The sequence below is a fragment of the Salvelinus namaycush genome, chromosome 5 (genome assembly GCF_016432855.1).
Source record: "Salvelinus namaycush isolate Seneca chromosome 5, SaNama_1.0, whole genome shotgun sequence".
In the NCBI taxonomy this organism is placed as follows: domain Eukaryota; kingdom Metazoa; phylum Chordata; class Actinopteri; order Salmoniformes; family Salmonidae; genus Salvelinus; species Salvelinus namaycush.
The window spans coordinates 23,451,891-23,468,575 of NC_052311.1; the positions used below are offsets into that span (position 1 = coordinate 23,451,891).

The 16,685-nt window shown below is 42.0% G+C and overlaps 1 protein-coding gene across 1 annotated transcript; it reads right to left on the bottom strand.

Moving 5' to 3' along the window:
- Positions 1-2,174: 2,174 nt before the first annotated feature.
- On the bottom strand, positions 2,175-14,921 carry LOC120046973 (complexin-1-like). Its single transcript, XM_038992524.1, has 2 exons — positions 14,703-14,921; positions 2,175-2,511 (listed from the first exon to the last, which is right to left on the bottom strand). Exons 1-2 carry the CDS (start codon positions 14,919-14,921, stop codon positions 2,314-2,316), a joined length of 417 nt encoding a protein of 138 aa, XP_038848452.1. The 3' UTR covers positions 2,175-2,313.
- Between the last annotated feature and the right edge of the window lie 1,764 nt (positions 14,922-16,685).

The following is a 16,685-nucleotide window of genomic DNA, read 5'->3' on the forward strand; positions in this document are numbered from 1 at the left end:
GCTAGGTTTTACGTCATGCTAATTTTTCTTCTCTATTTCACTGCTACTACATTAGTAAGGCCCCAGAATCACACCTGGCAGGTTTCTAACAGCTAATCTTGAATCTAACTAGCATCAACACTGGGCCGATATAAACAGTGGCAGTTTCACAAATACCATCGCCTAACTGCTTGGCACTTGTCTAGTGTACTCAACATTTATTGGTTTGCAAGCAAATATTATTATCCCAGATTGTGCATTATTGACAAATGCTCGATAGCTAGCTAACTAGCTTGTTCACTCCAAAATAAAGGCTTAACAAGCTATCTGTTACCTAGCAATCTATAAGTTAGCAATCTAGCTGCTATAATGCATTTCATTTTTCCCTTTGATTACATGTTGGACTTTTTTTCTGTACATGGCAGGCTAGATAGCTATTGACATTTACTTGGTCATGTGTTGAATCTTTATCTACCTCAACACTTAAAAAGGATTTTCGAGCAACAATTCCTTACAGTAAGATAAGAACATCAAAGGCATTCTTTACACATACTAGCGACAAATTTGTCATTTGATGTCCATGATCCTTTGAAGCCAGTGGCCATATGGATGTCCATGATCCTATGAAGCCAGTGGCCTTATGGAATGTGTTAAATATTTGGAATGTTTGAAACAGACAGTCCAGCTTAATTCATTTTAAATTAAGAAATTGATTGAAAATTATGAAATAACTTTCAATAAAGTTAGAATAAACTTTGAATAACTTTCAACAAATAATTCTGTGGTAGAACTAAAGCACAGCAACTTCTGGGGAAATGTAAATATTGACCTCTGGGATCAAAATGGACAACATATATACAAACTCAGGGGAGGACAACTCTTTCCTATGGTGTATACATGCCTCTTAAGTTATTACTAATACCTGTCTTGTCCTGCATTCTCGGCAAAGTTTAGAACACAATCTACTAGTATGTTAGAACCACAAACCAAATCCCACTGAGAGACAAGGACCCTCACCAGTTCAAATGCTGTCCGATCAAACCCCCTACATTAAGCCAATCCTCCAACCTCTTTCCCCACATCACACTTCAGACTGAGTTCGTATGCTTTGCCGTTACTAGTCAGACAACGCTTTATGTGTCTGTACACTGACACACAAAACGTATTAAGCTCAACACATAACAATGAAGAGTGTCTGTTTTTGACGATTCAGGACTGCACTCCATTTAGTTAACAGGAAAACCTTGAACAATACTGTATATTGCACCATTGTCACTGTCTGTTCACATAAAGTGTGTTCACAACAATAGTTGTGCTTGAGAAAATGATGAGTACATCTCGTAAATCTATATTTACAAACATGGAAATAAGAAGAGTAAGCATCTACGTCCAATTGCCGGATTTGATTCCCACAAGTCCTACTATATAGGAGCGAAGCAGATGAAGCAACAAGACATACAACTCTATTGGTTTGTACTAAGCACAGGTACATCAGGAATGTTGCCAATGTTGTTTGGTTCATTGTTGAGCATTTTCATTTTTATCGTGGACATCTCAAGGAAGAACAGTTAGGATGTGTATGTATAGCCTACTGTACATAGTAGTCGTGGTGTCATTGAAACAAAATTGAAAACCAGAGTTATTGCCTCAATATTAATGTATTTCACTTAATCATAACTAAATGGAATTTGTACATGTACTGTACTCCACAAAATATATCAACTGCATGCTTGAAAAGCATTTCTTGTTGAATTAGTTACCCATTTTCTTTCTGGTTCATCACAATGTTACTATTACCATTATTATTATTATTTTTACATTAAAACCTATGAATGTCTTGGGACAGAGAACAGTATATGGATGAAGTCTCAATGGAGAAGCAATAAACAGCAAAATTCTATCAAATTTGATATGATTTGGAGAATTTCTCAAAAGTTTAAATTATGGCTTAGACTCTTAATATATTTTCTGGTAATCACATATATTTATTTTAAACCAGAGGCTATTTACAAACAAAAAGGTTGGATTATGGTTGATCTCAGATCACATTCTAAGGCCTGGACACCTTGAAAACCTGACATCAAATTTGTCTTTAAGTTAATGTTTTGGATCTATGCAGATGCTACATAGGTTCATAGTATCACCAATCAGTGGTCTTCCTTCCAAATAAGACAATGTAACACAGATAATTTAAGTTAAGGACAAATATTATGGCACGTTGATTCATCCAGGGCTCTTAGAACAGGGATGTATGGGTGAAGGAGAAGGGTTGGTTAGGATGGTGGTCTTGGTTATGTGTGTTGGAAGGTTAACAATCTAATATCGCCAACACTGTTACTTTTTATTGAACATATCCATAAGTGGACCGGGAAGGAATTTCATGACCGTGTCCATGATACTTTCCTCCTCCTCCTCCTCGTCTCCGCAGCCGGGTGGGACAGCCTTCTTTGGGCGGGTGAGACTCCCTTCTGCTGCCTGATCCAAAGCAGCCTGGGCCTCGGCTTCCTTCTCCTCCTTCTTCTTGATGCCGTACTGGAACAGAAAACAAACAAAGGCAGCCATTTTAGGGAACAAATATAAATTTCACATCACACATGCACTTTTGTACTTTCTATCAATTTTGTGGCGCTCTTCAGTCTTTATAGAGTTTTGTGCACCTCAATGTGACAATATAATACACATAACAGTACAAGATGGTAGTTATGGTTGATTTTATGATAATTAAAGGGGGTGGGGTTAGTCTCCCTTTTCTCCTTGCAATAGCCTCCCCTGGAATAAACAAAGTATAGAGGGCTTTTTTGAATGCACAACCAAGATCTTGAGCTTGCAATGAACTTGTCTCGATATGACCTGCCAAGATGCATTGTGCCAGTTACTTGGCATTGTGCCATCTGGCACTCAATCTTCCTCCTTGAATACCAACAATTTGCATAGTAATATAGAGACCTTGTGCACCTCTCCATTCAAATCAAGTGGATTTGTTCTTGAATTAAAGTCATTATTTTAATACTAAGCTGAATATTGGCCGGAAAATCCTTTTAGTGTAAAATCATTTCAACAACTTCACTTGTCTTTCCTCCACATTCAATTCAGGTTGAAATAATGGATCACTTCATACTTCAAGTGATACATTTTTGGGGGGGAATTTTGTGTTCCTCTGGAGACATATCTCAATGGTTGTGTATGTACCCATTATCGTTACAACATCTCAACCTTCTTCTGTCTTTGATCAAGCAGTGTAAAACACATTACGGAAAGTGGAAATCATTTCCTCTTGCCGGACAATAAATAACAATTAATCAATATATTAACCAATCAATCACCATGCATTTAAATAATTTAGCAGACGCTCTTATCAGAGCAATTAGGGTTAAGTGCCTTACACAAGGGCACATCGACAGATGTTTCACGTAGTCGGCTCAGGGACTTGAACCAGCAACCTTTCAGTTACTGGCCCAATGCTCTTAAACCACTAAGCTTCCAGCCGCCCCGTGATTTTCAGTATAACATGATCTACAACAATAGTGCCCATTATACTGCACAGTAGGACCAAAACAGGACTACTTTCTCTGAGATCAGCCAGGTGAGCTTCCCACTATGCGAGGGAGGATTGGGCCTCTATTAGACCTCTGGCTGAGAGAGCTTCTGGTGAGTTACTGTCAGATGCTGAGGAGGGGAGTAGGGCCACAGTGAGGGCCGACAGCCTACCTGACTGATGGACCATCCTGGGGCACGGAAGCGGAAAATGAGTCGGACTCTCTTGTGACACTTTGCTGCTCTCCCAAGCAGAAATTAATGTGATTCTCAGCCAGTAAACATCTTAAAGGAGGATGGATCTCGTGGCTTTAGCACAGAGAGGATATAGTTTGTGAAAAGGGACTCAGAAGAGGGCAATGCAGGGAGTGCTCTCAGTACTATCTGAGGCGTATAGAAATGCTAACGCTAATTTTGTCACGATAACGCAAATCAAAAGTGTGTAAGACATTCATTAAAATGCATTAGACTGGTATCGTGGAATATTCTAATCAAGTGAGAGACTTTGTTATTTCTTCAAACAATCATCTTTATTCAATATCGATTAATTAATGCAATAATGAGACTAGTCAACTGGCCGAGCAGCCTAACTCATAATGAAAAAATAGAGATCATATATAGGACCTAAAAATGCTTCGTCAGGGCTGGTTCCACCCCTCCCATAAGCCACCTTGGTCTATCTCCTGGTTATCTGCATGGGATGTTGTTTTACCCACAACCTGGCTTAGTTTCCCAGATGCCAGGAAGATGAGACAATGAGGGATTGTTCTAAACTCTTCCAGGCTCTCTCTATCTCAGGTCACACACACCACATATTGTGTATGGAATGCCAGCTTTAGGTTTTTAGCACCCAGTCATTGTCAGCTCAAGCTATCTCTAGCAAAACCCATTTATTTGACCATACGCCCAGACTAACTGCAGGAAGCTAGAGTGGAAACCATCTCTTTATAGGAACACAGAATTAAACAGAACAGAAATGTCCTACTTTCTGTTAAGTGTATAATTGTTAACTATTAATATCAAATAAATCAGGTAAATACATCATTTTTCTAACACACTGGTCATATTTCATGTTCCAATGTGAATTTGCTAATTGTTCATGATTCTTTCATGGTAGGCCTGCTAGAAAAAGCGTTCTTTCATCTTCGAGGCTTAAACAATGAAATAAGCTGACTCACTCGATTTTCCAAGACAATTCCTGACTGCTTTACACAACGGCACAATAGAGGCGGCGCAAGTTTGCTAGAAGTTACTGGAAGAGCCGTAGCATTTTGCTGATGCCAATAGTGTGGTTGTGCATGTTGGAGAAGATCAACAGAGATGTTAGTGCATCTCAGTCACATCTTGAGTGAAACATGGAGATGAAGTCTTAATCCTGGTGAGATCAGCTAGGCGCCAGCGCCGCCAATAAGACGCTGCGTCTTTAGCCCCTCTCTTTGCATAGCAATTGATTGGCATTAAATAGGAAGTTGGTTATCTCACAGACGGCGATGATTCCACACATTACTCCACGCTTACTAACAGTAACGTCTACAGATTACAAACAGCGAGGAAACCTTTAAGTCTGGTTTAAAGACTGATCGCACCTATTGTGTTGGATGTTAAAGGCCCAGTGCAGTCAAAAAACGGGAGTTTACAAAACAATAAGGACACCTGCTCTTTCCATGACATAGACTGACCAGGTGAATCCAGGTGAAAGCTATGATCCCTTTTTGATGTCACTTGTTAAATCCACTTCAATCAGTGTAGATGAAGGGGAGAAAACTGGTTAAAGAAGGATTTTTAAGCTTTGAGACAATTGAGACATAGATTGTGTATGTGCGCCATTAAGAGGGTGTATGGTGTGATGACCCTCCCACTTTGTCTGCTGTATTCTTTCTCTCTGCTCTAGTTTTCCTTAATAAGATGTCGGTGGGCGGCGCTGGGAGGGTCGTCAGTGAAATGGGACACACCTGGGATCGGATGTGGGCCGCACCCAGGTGGTAAGGGTAAGGAACAACACGTCTGCCACGCTGATCATCAACACTGGGGCCCCTCAGGGGTGTGTGCTTAGTTCCCTCCTGTACTCCCTGTTCACCCACAACTGTGTGGCCAAGCACGACTCCAACACCATCAAGTTTGCTGACGACACAACAGTGGTAGGCCTGATCACTGACATCGATGAGACAGCCTATAGGGAGGAGGTCAGAAACCTAGGACAACAACCTCTCTCAATGTGAGAAAGACAAAGGAGCTGATCGTGGACTATAGGAAAAGGAAGGCCGTACAAGCCCCCATTAACATCGACAGGACTGAAGTGGAGCGGGTCGAGAGTTTCAAGTCACTTGGTGTCCACATCACCAACAAACTATCATAGTCCAAACACACCAAGACAGTTGTGAAGAGGGCACGACAATACATTTTCCTCCTCAGGCGACTGAAAAGATTTGGCATGGCTCCCCAGATCCTCAAAGTTCTACAGCTGCACCTTCGAGAGCATCCTGACCGGTTGCATTACCGCCTGGTATGGCAACTGCTCTGCCTCTGACCGTAAGGCGCTACAGAGTGTAGTGCATACGGCCCAGTACATCATTAGGGCTAAGCTTCCTGACATCCAGGACCTATATAATAGGCGGTGTCAGAGGAAGGCCCAAAACATTGTCAAAGACTCCAGTCACCCAAGTCATAGTGTTCTCTCTTCTACCGCATGGCAAGTGGTACCAGTCTTATTGGCGGCGCAGCTTCTAACCCCAATCCATAAGACTGCTTAACAACTAAACTAATCAAATGGCCACCCAGATGATTTACATTGAACCCCCTGTATATAGCCTCATTGTTATGTAAATGTATTGTGTTACCTTATTGATTGATTAGATTTTCTTTACTTTAGTTTATTTAGTAAATATTTTATTAACTCTATTTCTTGAGCTGCATTGTTGGTTAAGGCCTTGTAAGTAAGCATTTCATTGTAAGTAAGCATCCTATTATATTCAGCGCAAGTGAGAAATAAAATTAGATTTAATTAGTGATAACCGCCCCAAAAAATTGTTAGGTTGATATTGAAGGCTAATTTGGATTTGGAGCGTGCTGATTGTGTTAAGCATGATAAGTAATTGGAATTTAAACAGGATTTGGAGCGTGTTGATTGTGTTAAGCATGATAAGGAATTGGAATTTAAACAGGATTTGGAGCGTGCTGATCGTGTTAAGCATGATAAGGAATTGGAATTTAAACAGGATTTGGACCGTGCTGATCGCGTTAAGCGTGATAAGGAATTGGAATTTAAACAGGATTTGGAGCGTGCTGATCGCGTTAAGCGTGATAAGGAATTGGAATTTAAACAGGATTTGGAGCGTGCTGATTGTGTTAAGCATGATAAGGAACAGGAATTTAAACAGGATTTGGAGCGTGCTGATTGTGTTAAGCATGATAAGGAACAGGAATTTAAACAGGATTTGGAGCGTGCTGATTGTGTTAAGCATGATAAGGAATTGGAATTTAAAGATTTGGAGCGTGCTGATTGTGTTAAGCGTGATAAGGAATTGGAATTTAAACAGGATTTGGAGCGTGCTGATCGTGTTAAGCGTGATAAGGAATTGGAATTTAAACAGGATTTGGAGCGTGCTGATCGTGTTAAGCGTGATAAGGAATTGGAATTTAAACAGAATTTGGAGCGTGCTGATCGTGTTAAGCGTGATAAGGAATTGGAATTGGATCGTGCTGATCGTGTTAAGCATGATAAGGAATTGGAATTTATACAGGATTTGGAGCGTGCTGATTGTGTTAAGCGTGATAAGGAATTGGAATTGGAGCGTGCTGATCGTGTTAAGCATGATAAGGAATTGGAATTTAAACAGGATTTGGAGCGTGCTGATTGTGTTAAGCGTGATAAGGAATTGGATTTGGAGCGTGCTGATCGTGTTTAAGCATGATAAGGAACTGGAATTTAAACAGGAATTGGAGCGTGCTGATTGTGTTAAGCGTGATAAGGAATTGGAATTGGAGCGTGCTGATCGTGTTAAGCATGATAAGGAACTGGAATTTAAACATCAATTGGAGTGCGCAAAAAATCAAGCTGCAACAAGAGTGGCTGGAACTGGTTAGGGAAGGAAAGGAAAGCGCTTGGGAGAGTTTGCTTAGGTGACCCTGATTTACCTACGGGTCACTCCTCTCTCGGACGTGCCCCGGGCACGTTTGAAACTTACTGCTGTTGCCAAAATGTAATGATAAGGAATCTGAGATGGTTTTTTCGTTTGAGCGCGTTGCTGATGGTAGGAGTTGGCCTGATTTTTGATCGCACTTGCATTGTGTTGACTGGTAAAGTGCAGGAAGCATATTCAGCTTTTGGTGTAACCGACAGTGTCAGCTATGCTAAGGTTAAAATCGCTGTTACAGATTTACTAATTGGTCCTTGAGGCATACCGACAACGATTTAGAACTTTAAAAAGGGTTGATAAACAGACTCATGTTGATTTTAGGCGAGAGTTCTTTACAGTTTAATCTCCGTCTCTGCGGTTAAGAATTTCCAGGGGCTGTGTAATCTGATTATGCTAGAGCAATTTAAGGACATGATCCCTGATCGAATAGCCACGTACATGAACGAAAAGAGTGTCTCTGAAGCTGCAGTTTTGGCGGACGAGTTTGTTTGGACTCACAATAGTGGCTTTGCAGAGCCCCGTATTCCGAGTGAGTGGGGGCCACTGAGACACTGTGGTTCACGGGCAGTGCTTCATTCATCTAGGTCATTGGAAAACAAATGTCCTGTTCTCAGGGCTAAGGGTAAATGTAGTACTCATGCTAATATTAAACCTAAGCCTACGGCGTTAGCAGCGCCTGTCCGACATCCATTCACTCCTCTCACTCGGTCTCATGCTCAGGTACATGTGAAAGTCCCAATTGACCCAGATGATTTACATTTCATTAGGGAGGGTTTTGTGTCTCTGTTAGGAAGTAACAACCCAGTGCCAGTGAAGATCCTGAGGGACACAGGTGCCTCTGGGTTGTTTGTGTTAGTCTGTGTTACCCTTCTCTGCTGAGACTGATTCAGGGAATAGTGTTTTAATTTGGGGAATCGGGTTGAACAGAGTTGTGTGACCAAATTGTGCCCGTGAAACAGTTAGGAGATGTCACCCATGGCTATTTTCTCCAGGATGATGTCCTGATGAGAGAATGGGTGCCTCATAGTAGTTTCGTGGGGGAGGCTATTAGTCAGGTTGCTGTACCAGTTAGGTTTCGTGAGTTGGTGTTCGTGAGGACAATGCTCCTGGACATCTGGGCATGAGGAAAACCTACAATTGCATACTTAGACATTTATTTTGGCCTAAGTGAAAGAGGGATGTTTCTACATTCATCAACCTGTCAATTAACGGGTAAACTAATCAAGATATTAAGCCGGTACTGCTGTTTCCTATTCCCATAGTCAGCCGGCCTTTTGAGTATCTGATTGTTCACTGTGCTGGCCCTCTGCCTCGCTCTAAGAATGGTAGTAGTTACCTGTTCACTGTGACGTGTTAGACCACTAGGTTTCCTGCTGCCTATCGTCTCCGGTCTATCACGACTAAGTTCATGCTAAAAGCTTTGACTCAGTTTATATTCAGATGGTCTGTTTGGTCAGGTTCTCCAACAGCTCCATATTAAACACAATTTGGTTAGGGCCTATCACACGCAGAGTCAAGGAGCGCTGGAGCGCCCTTAAGTCTTTGAAAGCTTATTGTACAGAAATGCATAAGGATTGGGAGGAGGGGTTGCCATGGTTAGGTTTCACAGGTTTCATTCCAAATGACCTAGTGTTTGGACATGGTGTGCACGGACTTCTGGCAGTGCTCTGTGATGACTGGGGGTCTTCCAGGCCACCTCAGTCCCTGTTGTCTTATGTGTGTGTGGTTTCCGGCAGTGCCTGTGCACCGCTAGTGGGATGGCTGAAGAGGGGCTGTCATCTTCACAGGCGAGGATGAAAGGAATATTTTGTTTTTTTGTCTCGTTGGAAGGTGAAACTTTGCCCCAGTCTGAGGTCCTGGGCGCTCTGGAGCAGGTTTTCATCAAGGATCTCTCTGTACTTTGCTCCGTTCCTCTTTGCCTCGATCCTGACTAGTCTCCCAGTCACTGCTGCTGGAAAACATCCCCACAGCATGATGCTGACACCACCATGCTTCACCGTAGGGTTTCATCCAGACGTGACGCTTGGCATTCATGCCAAATAGTTCAATCTTGGTTTCATCAGAACAGAGGATCTTGTTTCTCATGGTCTGAGAGTCTTTAGGTGCCTTTTGGCAAACTCCAAGCGGGCTGTCATGTGCCTTTTACTAACGAGTGTCTTCAGTCTGGCCACTCTCTAAAGGCCTGATTGGTGGAGTGCTGCAGAGATGGTTGTTCTTCTGGAAGGTTCTCCCATCTCCACAGAGGAACTCTAGAGCTCTGTCAGTGACCATCGGGTTCTTGGTCACCTCCCTGACCAAGGCCCTTCTCCCCCAAGTGGCCAGCTCTAGGAAGAGTCTTGGTGGTTCAAAACTTTTTCCATTTAAGAATGGAGGCCACTGTGTTTTTGGGGACCTTCAATACTGGAGAAATGTTTTTGAACCTTTCCCCAGATCTGTGCTTCAACATAATCCTGTCTCGGAGCTCTACGGACCATTCCTTCGACCTCATGGCCTTGGTTTTTCTGTCAACTGTGGGACCAACTGCCTATCCAAATCATGTCCAATCAATTGAATTTACCACAGGTAGACTAAAATCAAGTTGTAAAAACAGCTCAAGGATCAATGGAAACAGGATGCACCTGAGCTCAATGTCCAGTCTCATAGCAAAGGCTGTGAATACTTATGTAAATAAGGTATTTCTGTTTATTTTTAATAAATTAGCAAACATTTCTAAACCTGTTTTCACTTTGTCATTATGGGGTATTGTGTGTAGATTTGTATTTTATTTAATCCATTTTAGAATAAGGCTGTAACGTAACAATGTGGAACATGTCAAGAGGTCTACATACTTTCCGAATGCACTGTATAGAGTTTCTTCAGAGAAACGCAGTTGTCTGGATGCTGAGATGAATATTGCTGAGCCTTCTTTCTCCAGCAGGGCTTCTCCATGTATCTTTGGCAGTAAACCGGATGGGACAAACAGATTTTGTACAGACTACCGTAAGGCAAACAGTGTCACTAAGCCAGATTCATTTCCTCTTCCTCGGATGGAGGACTGCGTTGATCAGTTCGGATTAGCAAAGTTTGTGAGCAAGTTTGACCTGTTAAAGAGCTATTGGCAGGTGCCACTTATGTGTAGGGCACACAAAACCTCTGCCTTTATTACACCCTTCGGTCTGTACTCATATTCAGTTATGAGTTTCGACCTACGTAAAGCACCTGTCACTTTTCAGAGCCTTATGAATAGGGTCGTCTCCGGTCGGGTGCTCTGTTTATTTGGACTGGGTAATGGTTTATGCAGATACAGGTGGACAAGCGTTTTCTCATGCGCGCTTTCCCCGAGTGTTGTGACGTATGCTTGTCATCCATGTGACCAGCCACAGTTTATTTTGTGTTGTCCTATCGCTCCTGTCATCTGTTCCTTGCTGTCCTAGTTTTCTTCTTTCCTCTTAAAGGTTGCTTCCTGTGCACAAAGGTTGCTGAGGTCTGGGGAGGACGAGGTTGGCTGGGGCAGTTTTAACCAGGGCAGTATGTTTGTGTGGTGGTCCGGGGTCCTTGGTGGTCACCGGTTTTGGGGGGGGGGGGGGGGGGGGGGTTGACGACTCTCCCACTCTGTCTGCCGTATTCTTTCTCTCTGCTCTTGTTTTTCCCCCCATACATCAAGGAGACTCTCTCCATGCAGACACACTGTTGTTTTTGTTGTGACATTTTGGGGCTTCTTTGTGTTCATTTATTTTGGCACCTCTCAACACCCCTCATTATCACCATCTGTGCATGCATCCACTACACACACCACTGTTACTTGTATATAGTTTACTTTGTGTAATAAATATATTTAGGTTATTTATTAATCTCCGTGTTTTCTCCCTCTTTGTTATGGGCTACGAGCCGGTTCGTAACAATGGGCAAGACTAAAGATTTAAGTGCTTTTGAATTGGGTAGGTACTGGACGCACCGGTTTGTGTCAAGAACTGCAATACTGCTGGGTTATTCATGCTCAATAGTTTCCCGTGTGTATCAATAATGTATCAGACATCCAGCCAACTTGACACAAATGTGGGAACCATTGGAGTCAACATGGGCCAGCATTCCTGTGGAACGCTTTTGACACCTTGTAGTCCATGCCACGACAAATCGAGGCTGTTCTGAGGGCAAAAGTGGGGGTGCAACTCAATATTAGGAAGGTGTCCTTAATGTTTTGTACATTCAGTGTATATTTTCACACTATGAGGTTGTAATAATACTGTGAAATTGTTAAAATAAATGCCTGAAAGTGATGCCTGTTTTGGTGGGATGGAATTTTGGCCTGCCTGGTGACAGCGTTTCAACTACTTTGGAGGTATGAAACAAATAGACAATCATATCAGTCCAAAATATCAAATTCCCAGTTTATGCTTCAAAACCAACTTTATAAGAGGTTTAAATATAGGTTATATTTGACTCAAAAGTCCATGATGTACATTAAGGCATTGTTGGCAGAATAGATGGATTCAGTTAACTGCATGATTACTATAATTCACCACAATACATTTATTGGTAGTCCAAGAAATATTGCTATCAGGTTGTAAATCACAGCTGGCCTGGTACATTGCTTGCTGCCTCCACCCATTTGGCATGCACTGTTTCAGTTTTATTGACTAATTTTTTTTAACAAAAATGGACGACTAAGGCTGGAAATGTCAATACAATCAAACTAGCAAGGGCAATGAACACAAGTCAGTCATAACGTGGCTAATAAGCTAATGCACATGTGTCAAACAAGGCCAGTGGGCTGAATAGGACACACAAGCGAGTATAAATGAGTCAATGGTTGAGTCATGTACTTTATTAAATTACAGCCTGATGCGCTCACATTGGTGAATTCAACTTCAATTGCACTGCTTCCATGTGTCCCGTTTACAGCGCGCAGCGGAGGGAAAGTGTACAGACACATGCCACAGTCCTAGCTAGGCTACTAAAATGTTGCAGTCTGTCTTCATATTTTAAAGCTTGACAATGAATCATCTAAAAACTAAACCTGCAACAAAACACCATGCAAAGGAGAAACACGGAGGCCTATTACAGCAACATTTGATCAGTAGCCTAGGCTGGCCGCACCGGAGCAGTGCAAAAAAATAAAACTAGTTTTAAGTTTAAATGTTGCAACAATCTTGCTAAGTTTTTGTTATTTGGAGTTATTAAATACTTTTTGATTAGAGTTGCAGCATATTATGCACATCTGCAAGCATAGCAGCAAAGGCTGGACAAATATAAGTTATCTTTTATTTTAATGTTAAAATGCTATATACAGCATCCTATGTACATAAGTGGACATTATAAATCAAATAGGTTATGTCTGGCCTGCAATTTCGTTGAGTTTTTTTCAACATGGCCCTTGCGCTGATTGAGTTTGACACTCCTGGAATAGCATATCTATTTATTTAGCAAGCTAAAAACACCAGGCATAACATTACTTAGCTAGCTGCTGGGAGGATGTCATCATTTTTCAGTTGCTACAGCTAGAGATGCAGGTGTCATTGCTATGCAGCTTGCTATGCTGAACTTGAATGATATCCACAGTTAGCATATCTCTTTGTTGTCAATCAAATGTATTTGACATTGATCAAATGGGCAGTCAAGTTCCCATTCAGTTGTCAAAAGGTGGGTTGAGACAAGCATGCCTTGGCAGACAAGCTGCAGAAGGACGAGCAGTCTACTATTCCCCATTGGTTATCTGTGCAATTTTGAAGGCCAACTAGATAAAAAAAAGGTTTGAGGGTTTAAATAATGTTCCCTCGTTCGATTTTAGCTAATCTTGCTCTGGCTAGCATTATTTGTTGATCTTGTTGTTATTGTTGATGTGCATAGGCAACCGAGGAACAGAGAGCCTACCTTTTTCTTGGTTGTTTGATGAATAGGACTCCCGTGGTGTCTATATATTTGCAGAAATATTTTGTGGCTTTTGGCGAATGCGTTCTAATGATCTAAAGTCACCCTGTTGCTACTGCCTGTAAACACAGTCCAGTTCAAAGTGAGTTAGGGGGCTGCAGGTAGCCTAGTGGTTAGAGCTTTGGACTAGTAACCGAAAGGTTGCAAGATCGAATCCCCGAGCTGACAAGTAAAAAATATATCATTCTGCCCCTGAACAAGGCAGTTAACCCACTGTTCCTAGCCTGTCATTGAAAATAAGAATTTGTTCATAAGTGACTTACCTGGTTAAATAAATGGCCATTGTACCAAATTGGTTATTTGCATATAGGTCTACTGTAGCTCTGATTGGCTATGGCGCACCGATCCATGTAGACTCCTGGACAAGACCGATGGTTTTATTAACTGTCTTAACGCATGGCCGCTTTCCCACTCTATCTTGCTAGAGAATTTTTACATTCATACATTTTTACATTCAATGAAAATGACCATGAGTGCTTGCTTGTCATATTCTTCCTGGGGGTCTATATGAACAGATTTGAATAAGATTTCATATTGCTAAAATGCTGTCAGTTCCACTTTAGTTGACCAATAAGAAAGAGTTCCAAACCTCTGCCAAAAACAGCTAGTTTTCAGTTTTCCCCTCCCCACTCAGACCATTCCCAGACAGTCCTAGATAAATTCTTGCTTGAGAAATTAGCCTTTGCTAAGAAGACATTTAGTCAGTCTCCACAGTCTTCGGTTTCCAACACTTGCTGAATCTGCACTGTCATTTCTGTCTCTCTCCAAAGCAAGGGCTCTCATGACTCACTAAAGCTCACGGCTAATTCTCCAACTCTAAAGCATGTTTCTCTGAGGTTATATCAAGTCACTCTTTTCTTGCCAGGCTCAAAAGACACCGCTACTGAACCAAGCTACCAGATTTTCAACATTGGATGACATGGAAATAATGATCAAATAGGAATTTAACAAGCATAGTGCATTGTTTGTTTATGCACAGACAGACAGACAGACATACACATAAACACACACACACACAGCGACATTACATATGATAATGTATGCATGAGTTTTGCTTCGGGAGGCAATCACATGTGAGTATGAAACTTGCAATGGGATTGAATATATTTAAATAAGATTCATTGTTTAACAGGATTACATTTTTACCTTATCCCTGATGCCCTGTCGGACGTTTTCTCTCTCCGATTCCATTTTTGCATATTTTGCCTTCCTCTCCTCCTCCTGTTGCCGAAGTGCCTCTTGTCTTTCCTCCTCCTTTTTCTCCGCATCAGGATCCTTCTCAGCCTCTTCCCCACCCAGCATTTTCCCCATGTCTTTGGTAGCTCCTTTAGAGGTGAACGAAAGGGGGGAAGAAATGTCAGTCATGGGTCTGTTATGAGGGAACCCACAGTAGAGTATTGAACAACAGAGGAAACAACAACTCCGAACGTGGACCCAATTAAAGACCCTCTAAATTATTTCCTTTTGATGGGCTTTGTGTTGGACTCTTCGGCCATGGCTATCTCTGTCAGAGGCTGAGCTACACACAAATGTTCCAACTGGACATTGGGTCAAGACTTGAGAACAAAGGGCTTTTTTATGGCTTGGAGATCTATGGCAGGATTTGAAGATAGCTGATAATAAGCAGATAATAGTACATCCTCTCATTGGTCTCTACCTCTGGCCGGGCTTGTTAGATATGCTAGAAAAAAGAGCACAGAAAAGATAAGGCTTGTTCAATGACATCTGAATTTCATTACGGAATATACCGTAGCCCTTGAGTGTGTCACTGGATCACTTTTATTCTGAAGTGAAAAGAGGCTGTACAGACTTGCCAAAAACCAAGTGAATAGGCATTACCTCAGAGACCAATTGCTCATACATACTCTGCATTGACCAAGCAGATGGACATTTACATACTGTATGTCGAAATGTTGGACTATTGGGAAGGAAAAGAGAACATGAAGACAAAAACACAGGCAGTTATTATAAATGGAGAAGAGGGGAGTTGATTAACATCTAATGGTTTATTCAGTGCAGAAATTTGGCTGAAGTAGTTGTAAGTGGTGACAGGTCATAAAGATCACATCTGGGACGTGAGCATGTTTTCCTTCCCAACTTTTTGGAAAGTGTTCACCTCGTCATAATTAAGCGGTTTGCTTAACCTGCAAAACTGACACTATGCCAGTGGCTATGAGCATTATGACAAAAAATCACACTAGGACAATCAGATCACGTACACTGTAAAATTAAACAAATCCACTTTGCTACCTTTTTGATGTCCCTGAGAAGGATGCTTGTGTATTTTCCTAAAATCAAGACCACACACTTCAGCAAAATACACTCATGAATAATAGATTAAAGAATGTCTACATAACTTTAAAAGATGTAAAAGTCAAATACTACATTTAGAGAGAGAGTCAGATTGCAGAGGGCTGTTCCAATGTGTATTCTCCTCACATCGAGGTCTGACACGGAGCGTGTCGAGGCATGAGACATTGTGTATTCAGTCCGGAAACTTCACATACTCTCCTCCAACAGCTGGACGCATGCCTGTGCTCTCTCTCTCTCTTTCTCTCACGGCCGCCCATGGATACCCAGACACCCTCACACACCACACCGCTCATGCCCCAACTCGCTGGAAATGTAGTTTAATGAGAACTGGGCCTCCCTGATGACAGAGGAAGATGCAGTCGAGATGGCTCCACCACACCCCATCCTTCACGAGCCTTTCCCGGTCCAAAAGGCTTACTCTTTCAGCATTAGACCCGCTGTCTTGATCCAATCTGTGCAAAGTTCCGACAAGCCAGGCTGCACCCAGCTCTCCAGAGGTGGAAGAGAACACACGGCCATCTGGTATGAGATCACCCGCCATGACCTTCGGGGTCGCTGGCTACTCTCCACTTTGCATTCTGATGCTGGCAAGCAGGAGTTAGGCAAAACTACAGCACCTCGTCCTGAGAAGAGAACGTTCATTCATAAACACACTGTCTATTTGGTGTTTCATTAGCGAGTTAGCATAGCAAACAAACGACTACGACTAGGTTTTGTCAACATCTCACAAAGGGTCATTTGAGGTCTCCTCGTTGCTTTACACATCAGTCTTAACAGTTTCATTCTACAGTGGATGTCATAACGTGCCATTGAACA